The sequence below is a fragment of the Monopterus albus genome, unplaced genomic scaffold (genome assembly GCF_001952655.1).
Source record: "Monopterus albus unplaced genomic scaffold, M_albus_1.0 scaffold70.1, whole genome shotgun sequence".
Taxonomy (NCBI): Eukaryota; Metazoa; Chordata; class Actinopteri; order Synbranchiformes; family Synbranchidae; genus Monopterus; species Monopterus albus.
The window spans coordinates 2,130,808-2,146,963 of NW_018127950.1; the positions used below are offsets into that span (position 1 = coordinate 2,130,808).

A 16,156-nucleotide genomic window follows, 5' to 3' on the forward strand; every position below is an offset into this window, starting at 1 on the left:
CTGGTGCAGCAGCAGGCTCATAGTGGTAGTTCTGAGAGCCTGCAGGCTGGTACGCTGCTGATAAGCCAGAGAGAGAGGTGGAGGACCAATGAAGGAGCAGAAAACATACAGCATTTGTCTAACTCTCACTAGGCGATACAGTAGGATTCAGTAGCAAGAAACATTATAATCTTGCAATCCATATTCTATTTTGGGGAGTAGAACTAAACTTTTAATGCAAACTGCAAATGCATGTTATGCCAGGTATTTTTACTCCCATCATTATGTCTGCATGCACTCTTGTGTGAGAAATTCAAAAGCACAAGTCTAAACATGCATCCAATGGCTCTTGATTTCCCTCTTACATAACCTAGTGAACAATGGCATTCTGTGTACAAGTGTAAACGCCAGGCATATAAAATACAGCAGGTACACTGGTCATTCAAATACTTATCTAAATACTTACATATAAACATCAAAATATAACTTGGATTGTATCACTTCAAAGTACATTAGGTCTGACCTATAATAATTAAATAAAAATAGAGCAATTTTCAGTGGATTTAACCATTACATTTCAGATTGAGCAACATTGAAATGACTTTGGTAATTGAGAAATACAGAATTTTCTGCAGCAATGCAACTATTTATTCAGTATGGGCTGAATACTGAATAGGAGGGACAGTAGTGAACAAGTTACAACTAAGATCCCTGAGTGTTTTGGAAACATCCAGTCTGGTAAGCTGCTGCAGCCTGTGGCACAGACGGAGCCAAGCACAGACAAAGAGAAATGATTTAGTTTATGTATTTAGTGCCTTGTTCTCAGACAAAATTTAAAAACTTACCTGGGTTAGGGCTGCTTGGCTGCTGCAGTGGGCCCTCTCCTGCCATCTTCTTCTTTTCAAACTCCTCATGATACTTGATCTGCAAGAGGCAAACAAAAACAGTCTAAGGTCACAGATAAAGAGAGTGCATGCACCTTCATGTAAGACTATGTTAAACTTAAGCCTTTTTAATACCACAGAGAATGTTTTGTGGTCATACTGACTAAAATATGAAAGATATCAGTGAGAACCAGAAGGAAGGAGATGACCTGGAATTACTTACAAAGCAAATTTATTGACATTTATATCACATTTTTTGTCACCCAGCTGCATAGGACAGTAACTCAATGTTAATGTTAATCATGAAACTAAACTTAGACCTGGTTAAGCAGCAGAAAACCGATAGATAAATGCACAGAAAGACTAAATAATTAAAACATAACCAATTAATTTAATGTCCACTCATGAATTTTATAAAACAGAGGTCACAATACAGATGAAGACGCTGAGATTCACATACAGAAATCACGTACAAAAATATAGACAGAGATGTCATTTTTTGTCCTTAGCAGATTAAGAAAGAAGCATGTATTCTGACAAATGAATTTAGAACAAAATTCCTTGGAATAGCAGCAGTTTTAAAACCATATGCAACACTGAGTTTATTCAGGAAGCTGTCACAGGGTGAAGTTCACTTTCTATCCACCAGAGGTCTCCCACTTGCTCTCCAGCACCCATGTGTGGGGATAGGTGGGGCACGCTATGTGCAACAAAGCCTCCGGAAGCAGCTAGACACTGAGAGGAAATGACATTGCATAGCAACCAACCCTTGTGGACACATCAGGAAGAACAGGTGAAGTGAAAAAGTAAGTGTAAGGAAACAAACTTGAAGCCCGAATGCTTTGTTTGAGAATGAGCCAGCTACATTGGACAGGAAATGCTGAGGGGGAGGCGAAGAGGTGGGGGACAATATGACTAAGCATACCAAACCCACATCATTTATAGCATTAATAACTCAAGTGTAAGTGGACATTTTGGTACAAGCTTTTGGAATCTCCAAATCATAAACTGAGGTGTAACTTGGGAAGAAAAAAAACTTCAGGTTCCAAGAATTCATGATCAACCTATGATCTCTCCAGCCAGTGTGACAAAGGCAGCATTCAGTGTTTCAACATAAAACAGGGCCACACTGAAGAAACTGAGTGACTGCTCTATAACTGCACTAAATAACCCACTCCCCTTATTACCAGGCTGACAACAGACTGACTCACAGTGCCTCAGTCAAGATTTACACCCCTGATTCTGTGTCTGCTCAGACCCGTGCTCAAAGAGCCCACTGTGCCGGCAGCATTAGCGAGAAGTGTATTCACAGACTGGATGTGAATACTGAGTGTTTGTGCAAGGACAGCGAAGCGAGTTAAGGAAAAAGAAGAAAACAAAACCTGTGGCTGCCCTCAAGTGCAATATGCTAAATGAGAGTGTGTGAGGGAGATAATTTTGGTTTGTTTAGAAAGAGCGGGTCGAGCAGATGGCACGCATGTGTACTTACAGGAAGTGCTCGAGTTGCTGAACTAAACCTCCCCATGCCTCTTCTCAATCTTTGCAGATTGACAAGAAGGTGACAGGAAATGGAAGAGAGTGGACTGAGATGACAGAGCAAAAAATAACAAAAGACAGGTAACAGGAATGACAGATAGAGGCATGTCTAGATGAGTACAACTGAACAACAAGTTTCACATTGCTGACATTCTGGGGAGGGCGCTGAGGAAACTTGTTTCTTGGTGTCCAGGGAAGAGACAAAAAGAGAGAATAATGTAGCATTCATCTGGAGTGGTTCCCTTGTAATTGGTTGTGAATAACGCACTGATTGCGAGCAGATGTCTTGTATATCAGTCTGACTAAAACACTTCACAATGCATCTGAATCCATCCAGCCATAATGCGTTTGTTATCTTTATGTGGTTTGTGTGCACATGCATAAGTACGTGTAATAATGTGTGTATCTCTCTCTGTCCTGCAGATTTCCTTGATCTCAGACATACAAGATATTTCATCACATGAAAGCAGTAATTACCCATCACCCTCCACACTAATTATGCCATTAGTGAGACTGGTGTGGGGCTGGTTATGTGTAATGTATGTTTCGTGGGTGAGTGTGTTTCACATGGAAATAAATGCTTTTAAGCAGTCAGGGGACACGAGGTAAACGCTGCATGCATTTCTACATCGCTGCTCTGTATGTATAGAGAAATGGCAAATCAATAAAGGGAGCTTAGGGACAGAGGATGAAAGAATGGCCCATGTGGAAAACTGGAGGAGAATTTCATTACTATAAATGAGGAGCAGTGTGAGCAGAAGTGACTAGGTGGGAGAAGGAAAGATATTTAAAAAAAAAACAACTACAACAAGATGCAAAATGTTATAAAACATAACTCAATCTGATGATGTTCTGAGGCTAAGGTCAGGAAATCTCCTGGTTCTGCTGGTTTTCACCACTGAATATTTCAAAAGAGAGCTAATCTCAGTATTATACAGTCTTTAAATATGCTAAGCATGACCTGCATGCAAGTTAGCTTGAACCTGTGAAATCCAATTATTCTCTCCAGAACAAATCCTCAAGATTGGCAAAGCGATTATAGGCATAAAGTAAACATCACCCATGACCGACTTCACACCAGAGCACTTAATACTTAGTCTCTATCAAAGCACAGAACCTCTGCAACTATTCTGTGCCAAAAATAAACAGACAGAGTGAAGGCTGATCATTTCACTTACATTACTGATTTGATCCTGTGTTTTCTTAATTCTTTGCAGCTCTGGCGTGTCTGCGACCACGCTGAAACCTTTGCCTTTATTCTTCTCAAAATCCTCCCTGTAGAGAACCTGCAGAACAAACAATTATGTTAGAATCCAACCCCATTGTTATGGGGTTAATTATATTTACCACTATCAAAGAGTAACTTGCTGATAAGGCAAAACACTTGGTAGTGACATTTATAGACAATGCACATGTTGTCAAGTCAAGAATCTTTATTGTCATTATGCATAAAACAACAAATTTTTTCCGGCAGCTCTTGGCTAAAAAGACACATTATTTACATAACATAAAATTGTATAAGTCAATATAAAGGTATGAACAAATAAAGCAGGATGTATGGGACCTAATCAGTTCAGCAACATGTTGTGATGATATTTAAGAGTTTTTAAAAGATATATAGTACATCAGCTAAAAGTAATCTTTTAAAACAACATTAATTCTGGGGCTGAAATAATCAGTATATTCTTCTGCAGAAACTATTATTTAAGTAAAGGGTACAATCAAAGGAATGCTGGCCTTTCGTATATTGCTCAGTCTTTTGTGGTAATGTGCACTTCCTGTTTCCTGGGGAATGAAGGTCTTACATACAGGACATGGTAGCAACCATATATGGTCATAATGCGAGGTAGTGTATGACAAAGGGAGTCTATGTCTGTGTGTGCTTTATCCAGCCAGCCAAACCCTATCCCTGACCCTAAGGGCAGGGGAAAAATGCCCAGCCCATGCAGCATCAGCTGAGTATCAGGAACCACAATGCAAAGAGCTGTGCCTCACTGTTACCCCGTGGCTGATCTCAGCAACTCAAACTCACAGCCAAACATCAAACGGGAAGTCAGGGAGAGGTTTTATTTTTCCGGTAAAGAAACAGCCACACCTTCTGGTTCTTCTCCATTTGAGTTTCTCAGCATAGGCGAGCATCATGTCAGCAAATGACAATCACACAATTCCACCTCCCCATGCTAAACCTTTATTCCTGCCTCCATGGTGACTGAGCCAATTTTCTGCTCTCCTTCAAGAATGGAGCCTGCTTTTACAGCCCATTACCAGGAAAATAAGCTCCACCCTCCATCCTCTCCCATGACATCCACGTAATGTCTGACACTGCCAAACTGGGTCCTGACCAGTTCTCTCATCTCCTGCCTTGTGATGACATGGCTGTGATTCACACATAATGTGTGCGTGTGTGTGTGAGAGAGAGATATCAGTCACCCATGATGTAATCTCACTGAGAAATTAAGTAAAAATTATAGCTGCCCCTCATTCCTAAGGAAATTATAAACAGGTCTCAAGCCTGTGTGCAAAGATAAGTCAAGGAGATGATTAATGTGGCTTCAACCCATCCTTGTCCTTCATTCTCACTCGACTCCCATCAGTAAACATATGATCCTCCCCATTTTTCTCAGTCCATCTTCCTTTGTCTTTTTAGCTCTATGCAACAGCTTCTTCTCCTCCAATCATGCCTCCGCTTTCTTTCGCCACCCACACCCCCTTCTCTCTGTCCTCCTTTTTCATTCATTCATATTTTACTACCTCAGCAGCAACAGACAGTCATACCATAGAGCTCTTGCTCATTATAATCTTCCTCTTCACTTCTCTTTGCATTCCTCCAGATCTCCTTCCCATTGGGATTTCTTTTATCTCTTCCTCCATCACCCAGCACTCCTCCCTCTCTCTTTGTTGGTGCCTTCATGTCTCTCTTTTTCCTCCTTATTCATGTGTGGCTCTCCCTCTCCTCCTCGCCAATCTGCTTTCCTCAGTTTCTTTGTTTCTCTCTCACCTCTATAATAATAATAATAATAATAATAAATAATAATAATAATAATAGTAAGGCCTAGACCTTAATTTGTAAAATGTCCTGAGATGACATTTGTTGTGATTTGGTGCTATACAAAAAAAACAAATTGAATTGTTTCCCTCCACAAAGTCTTGAAATGAGGTGAGACAAACCTCTATCATGCTACCATAGCAATAGGGTTCCCGTAGCAACACGATGGCTGTGGTAGTGAGGGGTTAGATGGTCGCAGTTCTCCACAGACACCTCCAACTTTCTCATGCCAACATTAAAGTTCTTGTATTACTGTGTAAAGCACATTAATACTGTGATAGCTCACAATCATCACAGTGCAACAGGCCTATTCATTATTATGTGCGAGTAGTGTGCAATATGTTTTTGCTTTATTATTTTTTGGACTTTATCTGAAAATTAAAAGGTGAAATGGGTAAAGAAGAATTATATATTATAAAATAGCACCTGCAGTACAAACATTTAAAAACTGACCTTTTCTTTAACAGAGTCTGGCTGAGTAGCTGCACAAATCACTTTTTACTTCACTTTGTCATCCATAACATATTTTATGCCAACTTTGTCAGAAGAAATCCTTGCTTACAGTAAACCACTGTCATTTTAATTTTTTGATCAATCAAAGAATCATTTTAGACCTGCTTCCTTCCAGTGTTTAAGAGACATTCATGGAGAAGGTTCTGTCTAAGCCAAGCTGGAAGGAAGCTAATGTAACCAAGCAGTTTTTGAGAAAACTGTGCAATTTGACCATTGCACAAATTATATTATTTATGAACCTACACAGCTCACTTTTTTGTTAACTGTGCATGGCAGCTTCAGCACAAAAAGATTAGAACTGAGCCTGTAATATGACACTGGTGTAAAACGACTGACGTGCCTTCTATGATAAGCTCTGCCAACACGCAGGACAACACACTCTCTCCCCTACTAAACACTGAGAAAACATGTTTCTTCTTTAGCTTTTTCCCCACACACCCTTCCCTGTTTTCCTACTGAGATGTAAAGAGAGCTGCCTACACCTGTCCCTCCAGGATCATCATCAAAATGAAGGGGCCTTTCTACAAAACTGTGCTAAATCATATTTGCAACCATGTGTCATTTTGCAATAAAACTGTTGCCACCAAGGAGTTTCTCTGCGCCTGCTTTAGTGCTCACAGAAGTTCCTAGAACACTAAGGAAACACAGTCCAGGTACCATGGCATGAATAAGAGAAGTGAAACCTTACATGGCAGACTTCCAGGTTGATGACAGTCTGCCACTAGTTTACCCCCATAATAATAATAATAATAATAATAATAATAATAATGTGTAAAAAAATGTTAAGTCTGTTGGCGAGTATAAATCTCTCCCAACTCTCTATCAGAGCAGATTATTATTAAAGCAATAACACATGACTCAGTTCATGTTATATAATGTGTTATTGTATAAATCTTAGCTTATATTTGGGTCTTTGTTACATTATCTTCTGAAGGAACAGCTGTAGTAGGCACAGATCAATCCTCAATAGGGGACTATTTGGAGGAAAATGGGTACAGAAATTATTTGTTAGCACACTTAAATCTTCTTCTTCTCCTTTCGGCTGTTCCCGTTAGAGGTCACCACAGCGAATCATCTGTTTCCACCTAACTCTATCCTCGGCATCCTCTACTCTCACCCCAGTTAACTTCATGTCCTCTTTTAGCACATCCATATATCTCCTCTTTGGCCTTCCTCTTGACCTCTCGCCTGGCAGCTCCATCTCCACCATCCTTCTACCAATATAACTACTATCCCTCCTCTGCACATGTCCAAACCATCTTAATCTGGCCTCTCTGACCTTGTCCCCAAAACAGCCGACCTGAGCTGTCCCTCTGATGTGCTCATTCCTAATCCTGTCCATCCTGGTCACTCCTAAAGAGAACCTCAACATCCTCATCTCTGCCTCTTGTCTTTTCCTCACTGCTACCGTCTCTAACCCATACAGCATAGCTGGTCTCACTACTGTCTTGTACACCTTTCCTTTGATTCTTGCTAATACTCTTCTGTCACACAACAGCTCAGATTCATCTGTAGTATTTGACACAGACACTTAGCACACTTAAATAAACCTGCAAAAATTGTACAGCCACAAAGATGCAGAGAAAATAATAGTGCATTACTATTGGGCCACACATCAGTGCCTGCAGCAGCACTGCATTACTCAGTCAACATGATATGGCACAAAAAGCATAAACTTTATCAGGCTATAATTGAGTTTTTAAGCCATCCCAAAAAAAGCATACAAATGGCAGCCATACACATTAGCACTGGTGGAATCAGTAGTGTGAAACAAGACGGCTGTTCCAGAAGGCAGGCATACCACATAGGGATTATTAGACTACATTCAGCTTATGTTTGGGTTTGATCATTCTAGAATACAGGGTATGTCAACAAGCTCCAGCCAGGCTTTTGTCTACACATTCAATTCTACAGACACGTCCACCTCATTCTGATGAAAACAATTATGTCCTAACTAATTTTCAGGCTGAGCTTATACTCAAATTTCAGTATTGGAGTACTTAACTGAAACTTTGAGTTCTGCCAGTTTATTTAAATCTAAAAAGCTAAACAGGCTTGTATTTAGAGTTAAGGAAAACTACAGCTGCAATGCTTTGTTATGTAACAACTATTGCTTTTCAACTGGTGATAAAAGGAATTGGAAAGTGTTACGAAACATATTTAGCAAGGTCCTATTTGATAGTATTACTTCCCAATATAACTTAAGGGGAATCAGTATTTTAGTGTATTTCTAGTGGCTTGCACAATGTAAAGACTGAACCAATAACAGGAGAAGCAGCCTCTTCTTCCACACTGGATTGGAACCAGAGCCTCGGTAATTACTGAACCAACATTCATGTACTGTATTAAGACTGCTTATCTCCAAGGCTGTGTCACACTCTCTTATACAAGGCTAGTCATGTTTTCTTTGTTTCTGGAAAAAGAGTTTTGCCTTTAACTATTGTTTTGCCATCATATTCCCTGACTGTGGGGGCACCCATATGGTAGTTGCTACCAGAACAACTTTGAGGGTAAACTTAAGTTTTTCAAATTAAGCATATTTTTTAATTGCCTCCTTTATGGAATTAGGCCAAACGATGAACAAAAGGGGTTTTCCATTATAGGAACCTATCAAAATGTGTTGTGCAAAGTGATGCTGATCATGGGCTCTGCGTTTGTTTCTACTATAGTGCGCATGCTTTGGAGGTGCATTCTGGGAGCTAAATTTCAGCACTCTTCAGGAGCTGGTACAGAAATAAAGTACCAGGCACATGAGGGAAGAGGGGGCATGTGATCACAGAGCAGTCACCGGTAATTGGTTAAATGTCCGTGTCTTCACACCTTAAGCATTAGCATTACAAGCACCGTGTGAAAACAACAAGTGACAGCGTGTGTGAGAGGAGTGCAGCCCCTCCCTCCTCTAAACAGACCAACAGAGAATACAGTGAAAAAACAAAGCAGGATGGTCCGCGTCAGCCCCGTAGGCTATGCTTGGTCATGGTTAAGGGAAGAACAGGGTACTGCTTGTTGCTGATAGTGGAAACGCAGCAAAACAGTGTGTGTGTTTTTCACAGCTGGAGTTAGGATTAGTCATGGGTCATAGCTTCAAGATTTACCTGGCTCTGCATCTTGCTCTGTTGTTTGAGGCGGAGGTTCTCTGGAGTGTCAGCCACACAGGTGAATTGTGTCTTGGGGTAGTGTCTAGAAAATAAACACACAAAACAGCAAAGACTGTCAGCACACAGTAAACATACACAAAGGACATTCCAGGGTTTACTCAGATTCACACTGTCAGGCTCAAGCTTAGACTAAGAGGGGAAAAAACAGCATAACTCAAGCAGTGTGCAGTCTGTCCCCACAGTGGGTGCACTTATTATTCAAGGTGGTCCTGAGGTTGAGTTAGGGGCCCCTGTAGACAAAAGGCATGTCAGTATAACACACAATGCTCTGTCAGTGGGACCAAAGGTAGGTCTGGCAAAGAGGAAGTGCAGGCAGCGGCTGTAGGAGGGTGAGAGCCTCAAGACTGTGAGGAGTATTGAAGGCAAGCCATAGCAGGTGTGGCAAAAGGCACAAACAGGAAACAAGCACACACATACCCAGCAAGTCCTTATGAGGGGATAACAGGTAGAGAAACACCATGTAAAAGACAGCAACAGGGTAAAAGAAACTGGGCAAATGTAAATGATGCCATGGGTAGCCCATCTCTTTTCAGAATTGATTCTGGGAATTTTCTCGACAGCCGCAGACCCATAATCACCCGACCTCCTACTGCTCAGGAGAAAAGTCTTTGCCTGAAACAAATATAAATATACACAAGTAAACAAACACTCAACTTCCACGCAGACATGTACACATGCATCCATCCAAAGGCCATTCATCACATTTACTTATTGTCTAAAATGCAGTGAGAGGTTTGAGCATGCAAAGGCATAAATAAGTGTTTTTATACACTAGAGGCATCAGTGCACACGTAACCTTCAGTTCCACAAATAATGGTTCTTACCAGTTCAGTGTGGTAAGGAAACAAAAACACATTGCTCATATCCAGGAGGGGAAAAGCCTTCATGGCTTATATGGACTGCAGTTCCCAGCATGCCTCAGGGCACTGGGTGACCTCAAAACTCTTCACCCATTATCTGTGACTCTGGGTAACCCATTTAGGCAACATGCTTAGTCTTTCCTTGGTAAACAAGCTGAATTAGCATTCACATGTGGTGATTATGGGATATATAAAAATAAAAAAAATGACTGTGGTTGACTGATTTTGCATAAAGTTCTGTTTTTTTTTTTTGTATTTTAAAGGAGCCACTTTAAAGAAACCCAGAGGATAATTTTAGAGTGAGAAACATGAATGAAACATGAATCTGAAGTAGAAGGTTGACTGAAGTTGGCATTTTAAGTCATGTCATATACAACAAACTGAAACACGGCTCTCTTCCTGCATTCATCACAACACATGCAGGTCTCCGCACACTCACACTGTATCTTTAGAAAGGATTTTCCTAGAACAGCAGCTTATCGGCAACATTCAAATGCAGTGGTTTAGCAGCCGAGGCCAGGCAGACGGTGAAAAGCTAATCAAACTATGCAAATTATACTTCTCTGAGATATCTAATTACAGAAGCAAAAGGATATTTCCCTATGCAGATAATACTCTTTTTTTCATTCTCAGGTCATATAAAAATGTCATCTGCTAAAGCTGAGTGCAAACATCCAAAACTATGTTACATCTGTAATGAACAGGGCTGAAATGAGGCTAGGTGGCTAAATGTCTATATTGTCTAAAACCAGAACTGTCAACTAATTCTGGGCGGGGCACATCAATGTCAAATATTCGCAATCTTTATTATTAATATCTTGTGAGTCTCAGTGTAATAGCAATATTTTAAAGGGCCCATACTTATATCAGTAAGGCTGATTAATGCTGTTTGGCAGTAATGGTTGAAATGCTTACATTTCATCATTTATCAGGTTTTCATCTGACAATTATCGGTTGAAATTTAGCAAATTTTGCAAATTTCAAATTTATATAGTTTTGCATTTTGTGAACCCCAGTGGATCATTTTCCAAGCAACATTATCTGTATATACACTTATTTTCCTAAACACTTCCTTTCACAGAGCATCGCTGTGCTTGAAAACCTCTGTTGTTTGAGGTAGAGTGTGTGTGGCTTGAGCACACACCCTCACAACCCACCTCTGTGTTAACACAACAGCGTTCCCGTCATCTTCAATGTGTCTTTGGAAACGGTCTGTTCAATGAAGGGTCAGTAAATTGCTATATAAACATACAATAGGGTTGGAAATACAGTATAAGCCGAGTGACTCAATGAGATGTTGTTATACATGTCTGGGCGTACAACCGTGCCTGGGTTTTCATGCCTGTTTGAGAGTATGGGTGAGTCACAAGAACACTCATCTATCTGTCCGGTTGTATAACAAGGCAATAAGTCACAGAGAGGAGAGGGTGACATGCACAAGCTCAGTTAGCCCTGTGAACGCTAAAGAGGGAGCGATCATACTGGAGGTGGAGGGGTGAGGGGAGAGCATGTGTAATCATACAGCGTGCATGCACGCACACACACGCGCACACACAGCCTATTGTGCAGGAGGACAGGCCTGTTTGCATCAGGGGACCAGGAGATTTTGTGGCTGCACTCTGAAAGATCTGAAAAGGTTGTAATCCATCATTCAGGTGGCACATTTCATCTGCATGTACATAGGTTACTGTCATATCCCCCAAACCCTTTTTATTTCAGCGTTTCTGTAATCAACACTGGAACCAGCTCAGCTCCTGATGCCTTCCTCATCATATGTGAAACATTTTTCTTTTTAATCCTTTTTCCACCAACAATATTAACGATGTCAGACTCCAGATGTATCACTGGTGACAACTCTCCACATCATGATCCCCTACAGCAATAGTCAACCCACTTGTTAAGAATCCCACACCCAACTTTCTCCATCTTTTTTTTTTTTTACTTAATATATTTGATAAATTTCAATCAGGCTCTTGATCACTTCACAGCACTAAAAGTCTATTTAGATGCTTCCACTAGAACATATCAGCAAAACAATATTTATTATCACTGTTATGTGGATGACACTATGTCACACTGAAAAAAAAAGCAGCTTGAACCAGCTAATGGCTTGTCTTTCAGAAATCAAGTACCAGATGTCCCACTCAACTTCCTCCAGCTAAGTGCAAATAAATCAGAAATAACTGTATTTGGTCATCTGTATCCTCCAGGTCCATATCCTCTCTAGGGAACATTCTTGGCTCCCTGTTCACAGATATCAAAGTGGCAGTCAGAAACCTGAGTGGGTGTTTGAATAGTGATCTCTCCTTTGACAAACAAATCCCACGTGTTGTCCAATTGTGCCAACTGAAGATCATTCCAAAAGTCAGGTCCTTCCACTTTCGCACTGACCTTGAGAAGGCGATACATGCTTTATATCATCACGCCTTGACTATTGCAATTCACAGTATTCAGGGTTCAGTATACTATTCAGTCACTTCAAAAGGTTTTAACAAATTCAAAATGACAAGAACACATTAGGCCAGATCTAGCCTCCCTTCACTGGTCACCAGTCAGCTTTAGAACTGACTAATATTTTAGTGATCGCATTTAAAGAGGAATGTCCTAATAAAGGACTCATAGATCACAGTTCATCTGATACTTTACTGATGATTACTGGTCTATGAGCCTATTCCAAAACAAATACAGAAAGCAGACATGCCACATTGTGGATGTAGCTTTAATGTTGACTGGTTATTTATTAACAGATGACCTCAAGCACAATTCAAGATGGTGTTGCAAGGAAGGAAACTAGCAGGCACTGAGACATTTGTGTTGTTAATAACACCAAACTGATGTTCAATATAATATCAGACTATCAGTCACTATGGCAGCGTCCCACCAATGGCTCCAGAGGAAATGAAGATTCTTTTCTGTCTACTTATCTGTCCTCCTCAATCTCCCATAATCCCTTCCTGTGACTCTAGCATCTAATTGGGGATTCTAAGAGAAGAGATGGGTGGGAATATAGCAAAAACAAACAACACCTATATCAATTACTAAGGGCAAATATAGAGAAGTAATGATGAAGTAGTTATCCCACAGAATAATAACAGAGAATGTAGTGTGCATTCCTTTCCTGAGACAAGAGGCTCTTCCACTGATGATGTTTACTTGAACAATGCTTGTTTTAAACAAACAGAAAGAGGCATAATAAACAGGCTCTGAAGGGCACTGCTCCTGTTGGCTTGGATTGTCGAGGGAACATGTGAAGTGAAAAAGGGAAAACAAGAAGCCAGTCACTCTTCAATCTTGATGTAGATGTGACAGACATAGACGTGACAGACAAGAAGGGACAGGGTCACAATGAGATCATAAATTTAGGACAACAGTGTTTAAGAGACGTTAACATTTGAAACTACTATGCTCTATTATCTTATACAAAACTTGCACACAGGTGTTTTCACCTACTGTGGCTAATTAGACCCTGAGCCAAATGCATGTCAATAATGCAGAGCCAAAACTAATGAAAACACTTGTATGGTTGTATCACAGCCTGTGTTTCCCATACGTTGACTTATTTGTGGTAGGCAACCACAACATAAACACTGACAGCCACATGTCTGATTTAAAATACATAGGTTACAGAGGTTAAATCTTATTATATTGTAGCGCTGTGCATAAGGCATGTATTTGCTCAGTCCCTCCGTGCCCTGCTCTATTTCTCTCTCTCGCACACAAACACATGACGACGGACCTTCTGTGAACAACTCCTCCTCTCATTTGTCATTTTAACAACGCTGTCAGTTACAGAGATCCAACTCTTCTGATAATGATAAGCATTTGAGGACACATGAGTGCACAGATCAACGCAGCCAGTTAACCTGGAAATTATTTACATGAACGTACAGCATTACATTTTCAGATCTAGTGAGTAATTATTTTTATTTTCTCATCCAACCCTTGAAGGAGCTGGAAATGTTCCAATTTGAGAGAGAAATGTATAATTATCCTGAGTGGTGTGATTCTGTCTCATGAATACAGAGAATCAGAAAAAAGTTGAATGATTCTGGGAAATTTAGCAAATGTATCGGAGTTCATGGTAATATTTGAAGTTGGTGTGCTTAATGTGCTTAGCCAACTGAAACACGGTACTGTCTGATAAAGAACGTGTTTATTGGCTGTTTGTGGCTAATAAACATAGACAAACACACTTCAGTATCCAAATTTAAACAAACAAAAACTATAGAAAACTGTCGAGTTTCCACTAGAGCTGAGAACGATAATGCCAGATGTGTCATGGTTTATTTCCCTGGCAATAAAATGACAGTTCTGAGAAAAAAAATGCAGAAGAGCTTGTCTGAACATGAAGCAACACAATCTCTGTGCCTTCTCTCTGAGAACATGCACTCACTGTCACAAACACAAAGGGGAAAAGAAAATCATTATAAGCAACAGGAAAGGGGGATTCCATGGATTCCTGATGAGCCTTCAGTGGGTATGTGCCGAGGCGTGAGTGGACGAGTGTCTGCCTGTGTCACTGTAGAGGAACTTTAGGAATTTCCTTTGTTGATACCCCCCCCTTCCCTACCAAGGAGGGAGGCAGACCCTTTCCCACACTATATGTAGGGCTTTTGTCGGGGCAGTTGCAGATAAATAGCAGAAGAAGGAGAGAGGGGCCACAGTTGGGTTGCAACATACACACACATTCTCTCAGAGAGTCCTATTTCAGTCTGTGGGCAGATTAAACACTGCTGTCACTGTCTTTGAGATGAAGGATGAACCAGTTTAGTATAAAACAACAGACATGCTCTCTGACATGTTCAAAATGATGACTTAGGGACAACTTACGCATTGCAGTATGGTCTCTTCTCGAAGCCTTTGTAATTCTTCATGTTAAGAGTCATTTTGCAGACCTCGCAGCTGAAACATCTTTTATGCCAGCACTGTCAAAAACAGAAAGACAGAGAGAACACAATATGTTAAGGACAGGGAGATCTGAGACATCAATAGTCGTTTTTACACTAAGATCCCGCACTACTGCTGTTCCAAAGGGTCGCCAATATCCCACCCTTGTGCTGTTCATATAGATCAAGCTAAGGGCGGCATAATAGCGAGCCAGCCTGTGAATTTAGACAGCAGGCAGGCATTCCACACCAGAGAAAGACACGAAGTCGCGCTGCATCAACCATGATGTAAATTTTGCACCGGTAGTCTATAAGCCAAAACAATGGAGAGGTAAGTGTGGATGTAGCTTTGTTGGCTCCTCAAGCATTTAATTCACTTCACGCAAAACTGAGTAATAACTGCAGTCAATGCATTCATGGCATCAGGAATGCTTTGACCTATAAGTTGGAGAGAAGCTGAGAACAGTTCGAGGCAGAGAGGAGTGCAGACTTGAGACAATAGTGATAGTGTTGTGCACATATCACACCATCAAAAGGTAGCACTTGGTCCCGGACTGCCGGCTCACCCTTTCCACACAGAGCGCGTCTCCGCTTTGTTTCACCTCTGGTACTACCTCCCAAGGTTGGACCAGAGGCGGAAGGAAAATGGCTCGCCACTCCGGCTTTGCGCCTTACACACAGAAAATGAGATGGAATAATGGCGCACCGATCCCGCCTTGAAAAGGCAGTTTGTAAAGGGCTTATTTTGTCTTACTGCCCAACAGCAGACCCTTCCAGAACCCCGAAACACCAACAAACACAGGAATGCTAATTGCAGGAGTAAGGCCAGAACTCCTTTCTACTGCCTTGCGGTTTCACAGAAACAAGGGTCGGATGCAGGCAGAAACAATGGTGTGGGTGAAAAGTGAAGCAATATGGAAACAGTAGTTTGTGTATGCTGCCACTTATTGATAAAAGATGCAAACTTCCCCTTCACTGGTGTGAAAGGTAAAGTAGAGCTGTAACGTTACTGATTGCCAAGTATGCATGTGTTTTCACAGTCTAAAATAGTCATGTCAATTTTCACACCTTTATTACTTTGTGTACATTGATGAGTTTCATTGGGCACTGCAGACGCTGTCTTCGGTTTGAAAGCCACCTTTTGACTTTTTCCTTCCATCTGTTCATCTCTGCACGTTTCTGTAGCTCCTCTAACCATCTTCATAAGAAGCCACGCCTCTATCTCCTTCACCACCCTTTCTTGCTTCCTGTCCACCCACCCGCCGCCTCACCACCTTTCTTTTTTCTCCTGGAA

At 41.0% G+C, this 16,156-nt stretch overlaps 1 protein-coding gene across 1 annotated transcript in view; it reads right to left on the reverse strand.

Annotated features, from left to right (window-relative positions):
• Positions 1–16,156, reverse strand: part of lasp1 (LIM and SH3 protein 1) — a 28,034-nt gene that overhangs the window by 2,532 nt on the left and 9,346 nt on the right. Inside the window, exons 2-6 of the mRNA XM_020605455.1 lie at positions 14,807–14,901; positions 9,054–9,138; positions 3,578–3,685; positions 825–903; positions 3–57 (exon numbers count right to left, since the gene is read on the reverse strand). Of these exons, the coding sequence (XP_020461111.1) occupies positions 3–57; positions 825–903; positions 3,578–3,685; positions 9,054–9,138; positions 14,807–14,901 (422 nt within the window). The remainder of the gene's footprint in view (positions 1–2; positions 58–824; positions 904–3,577; positions 3,686–9,053; positions 9,139–14,806; positions 14,902–16,156) is intronic.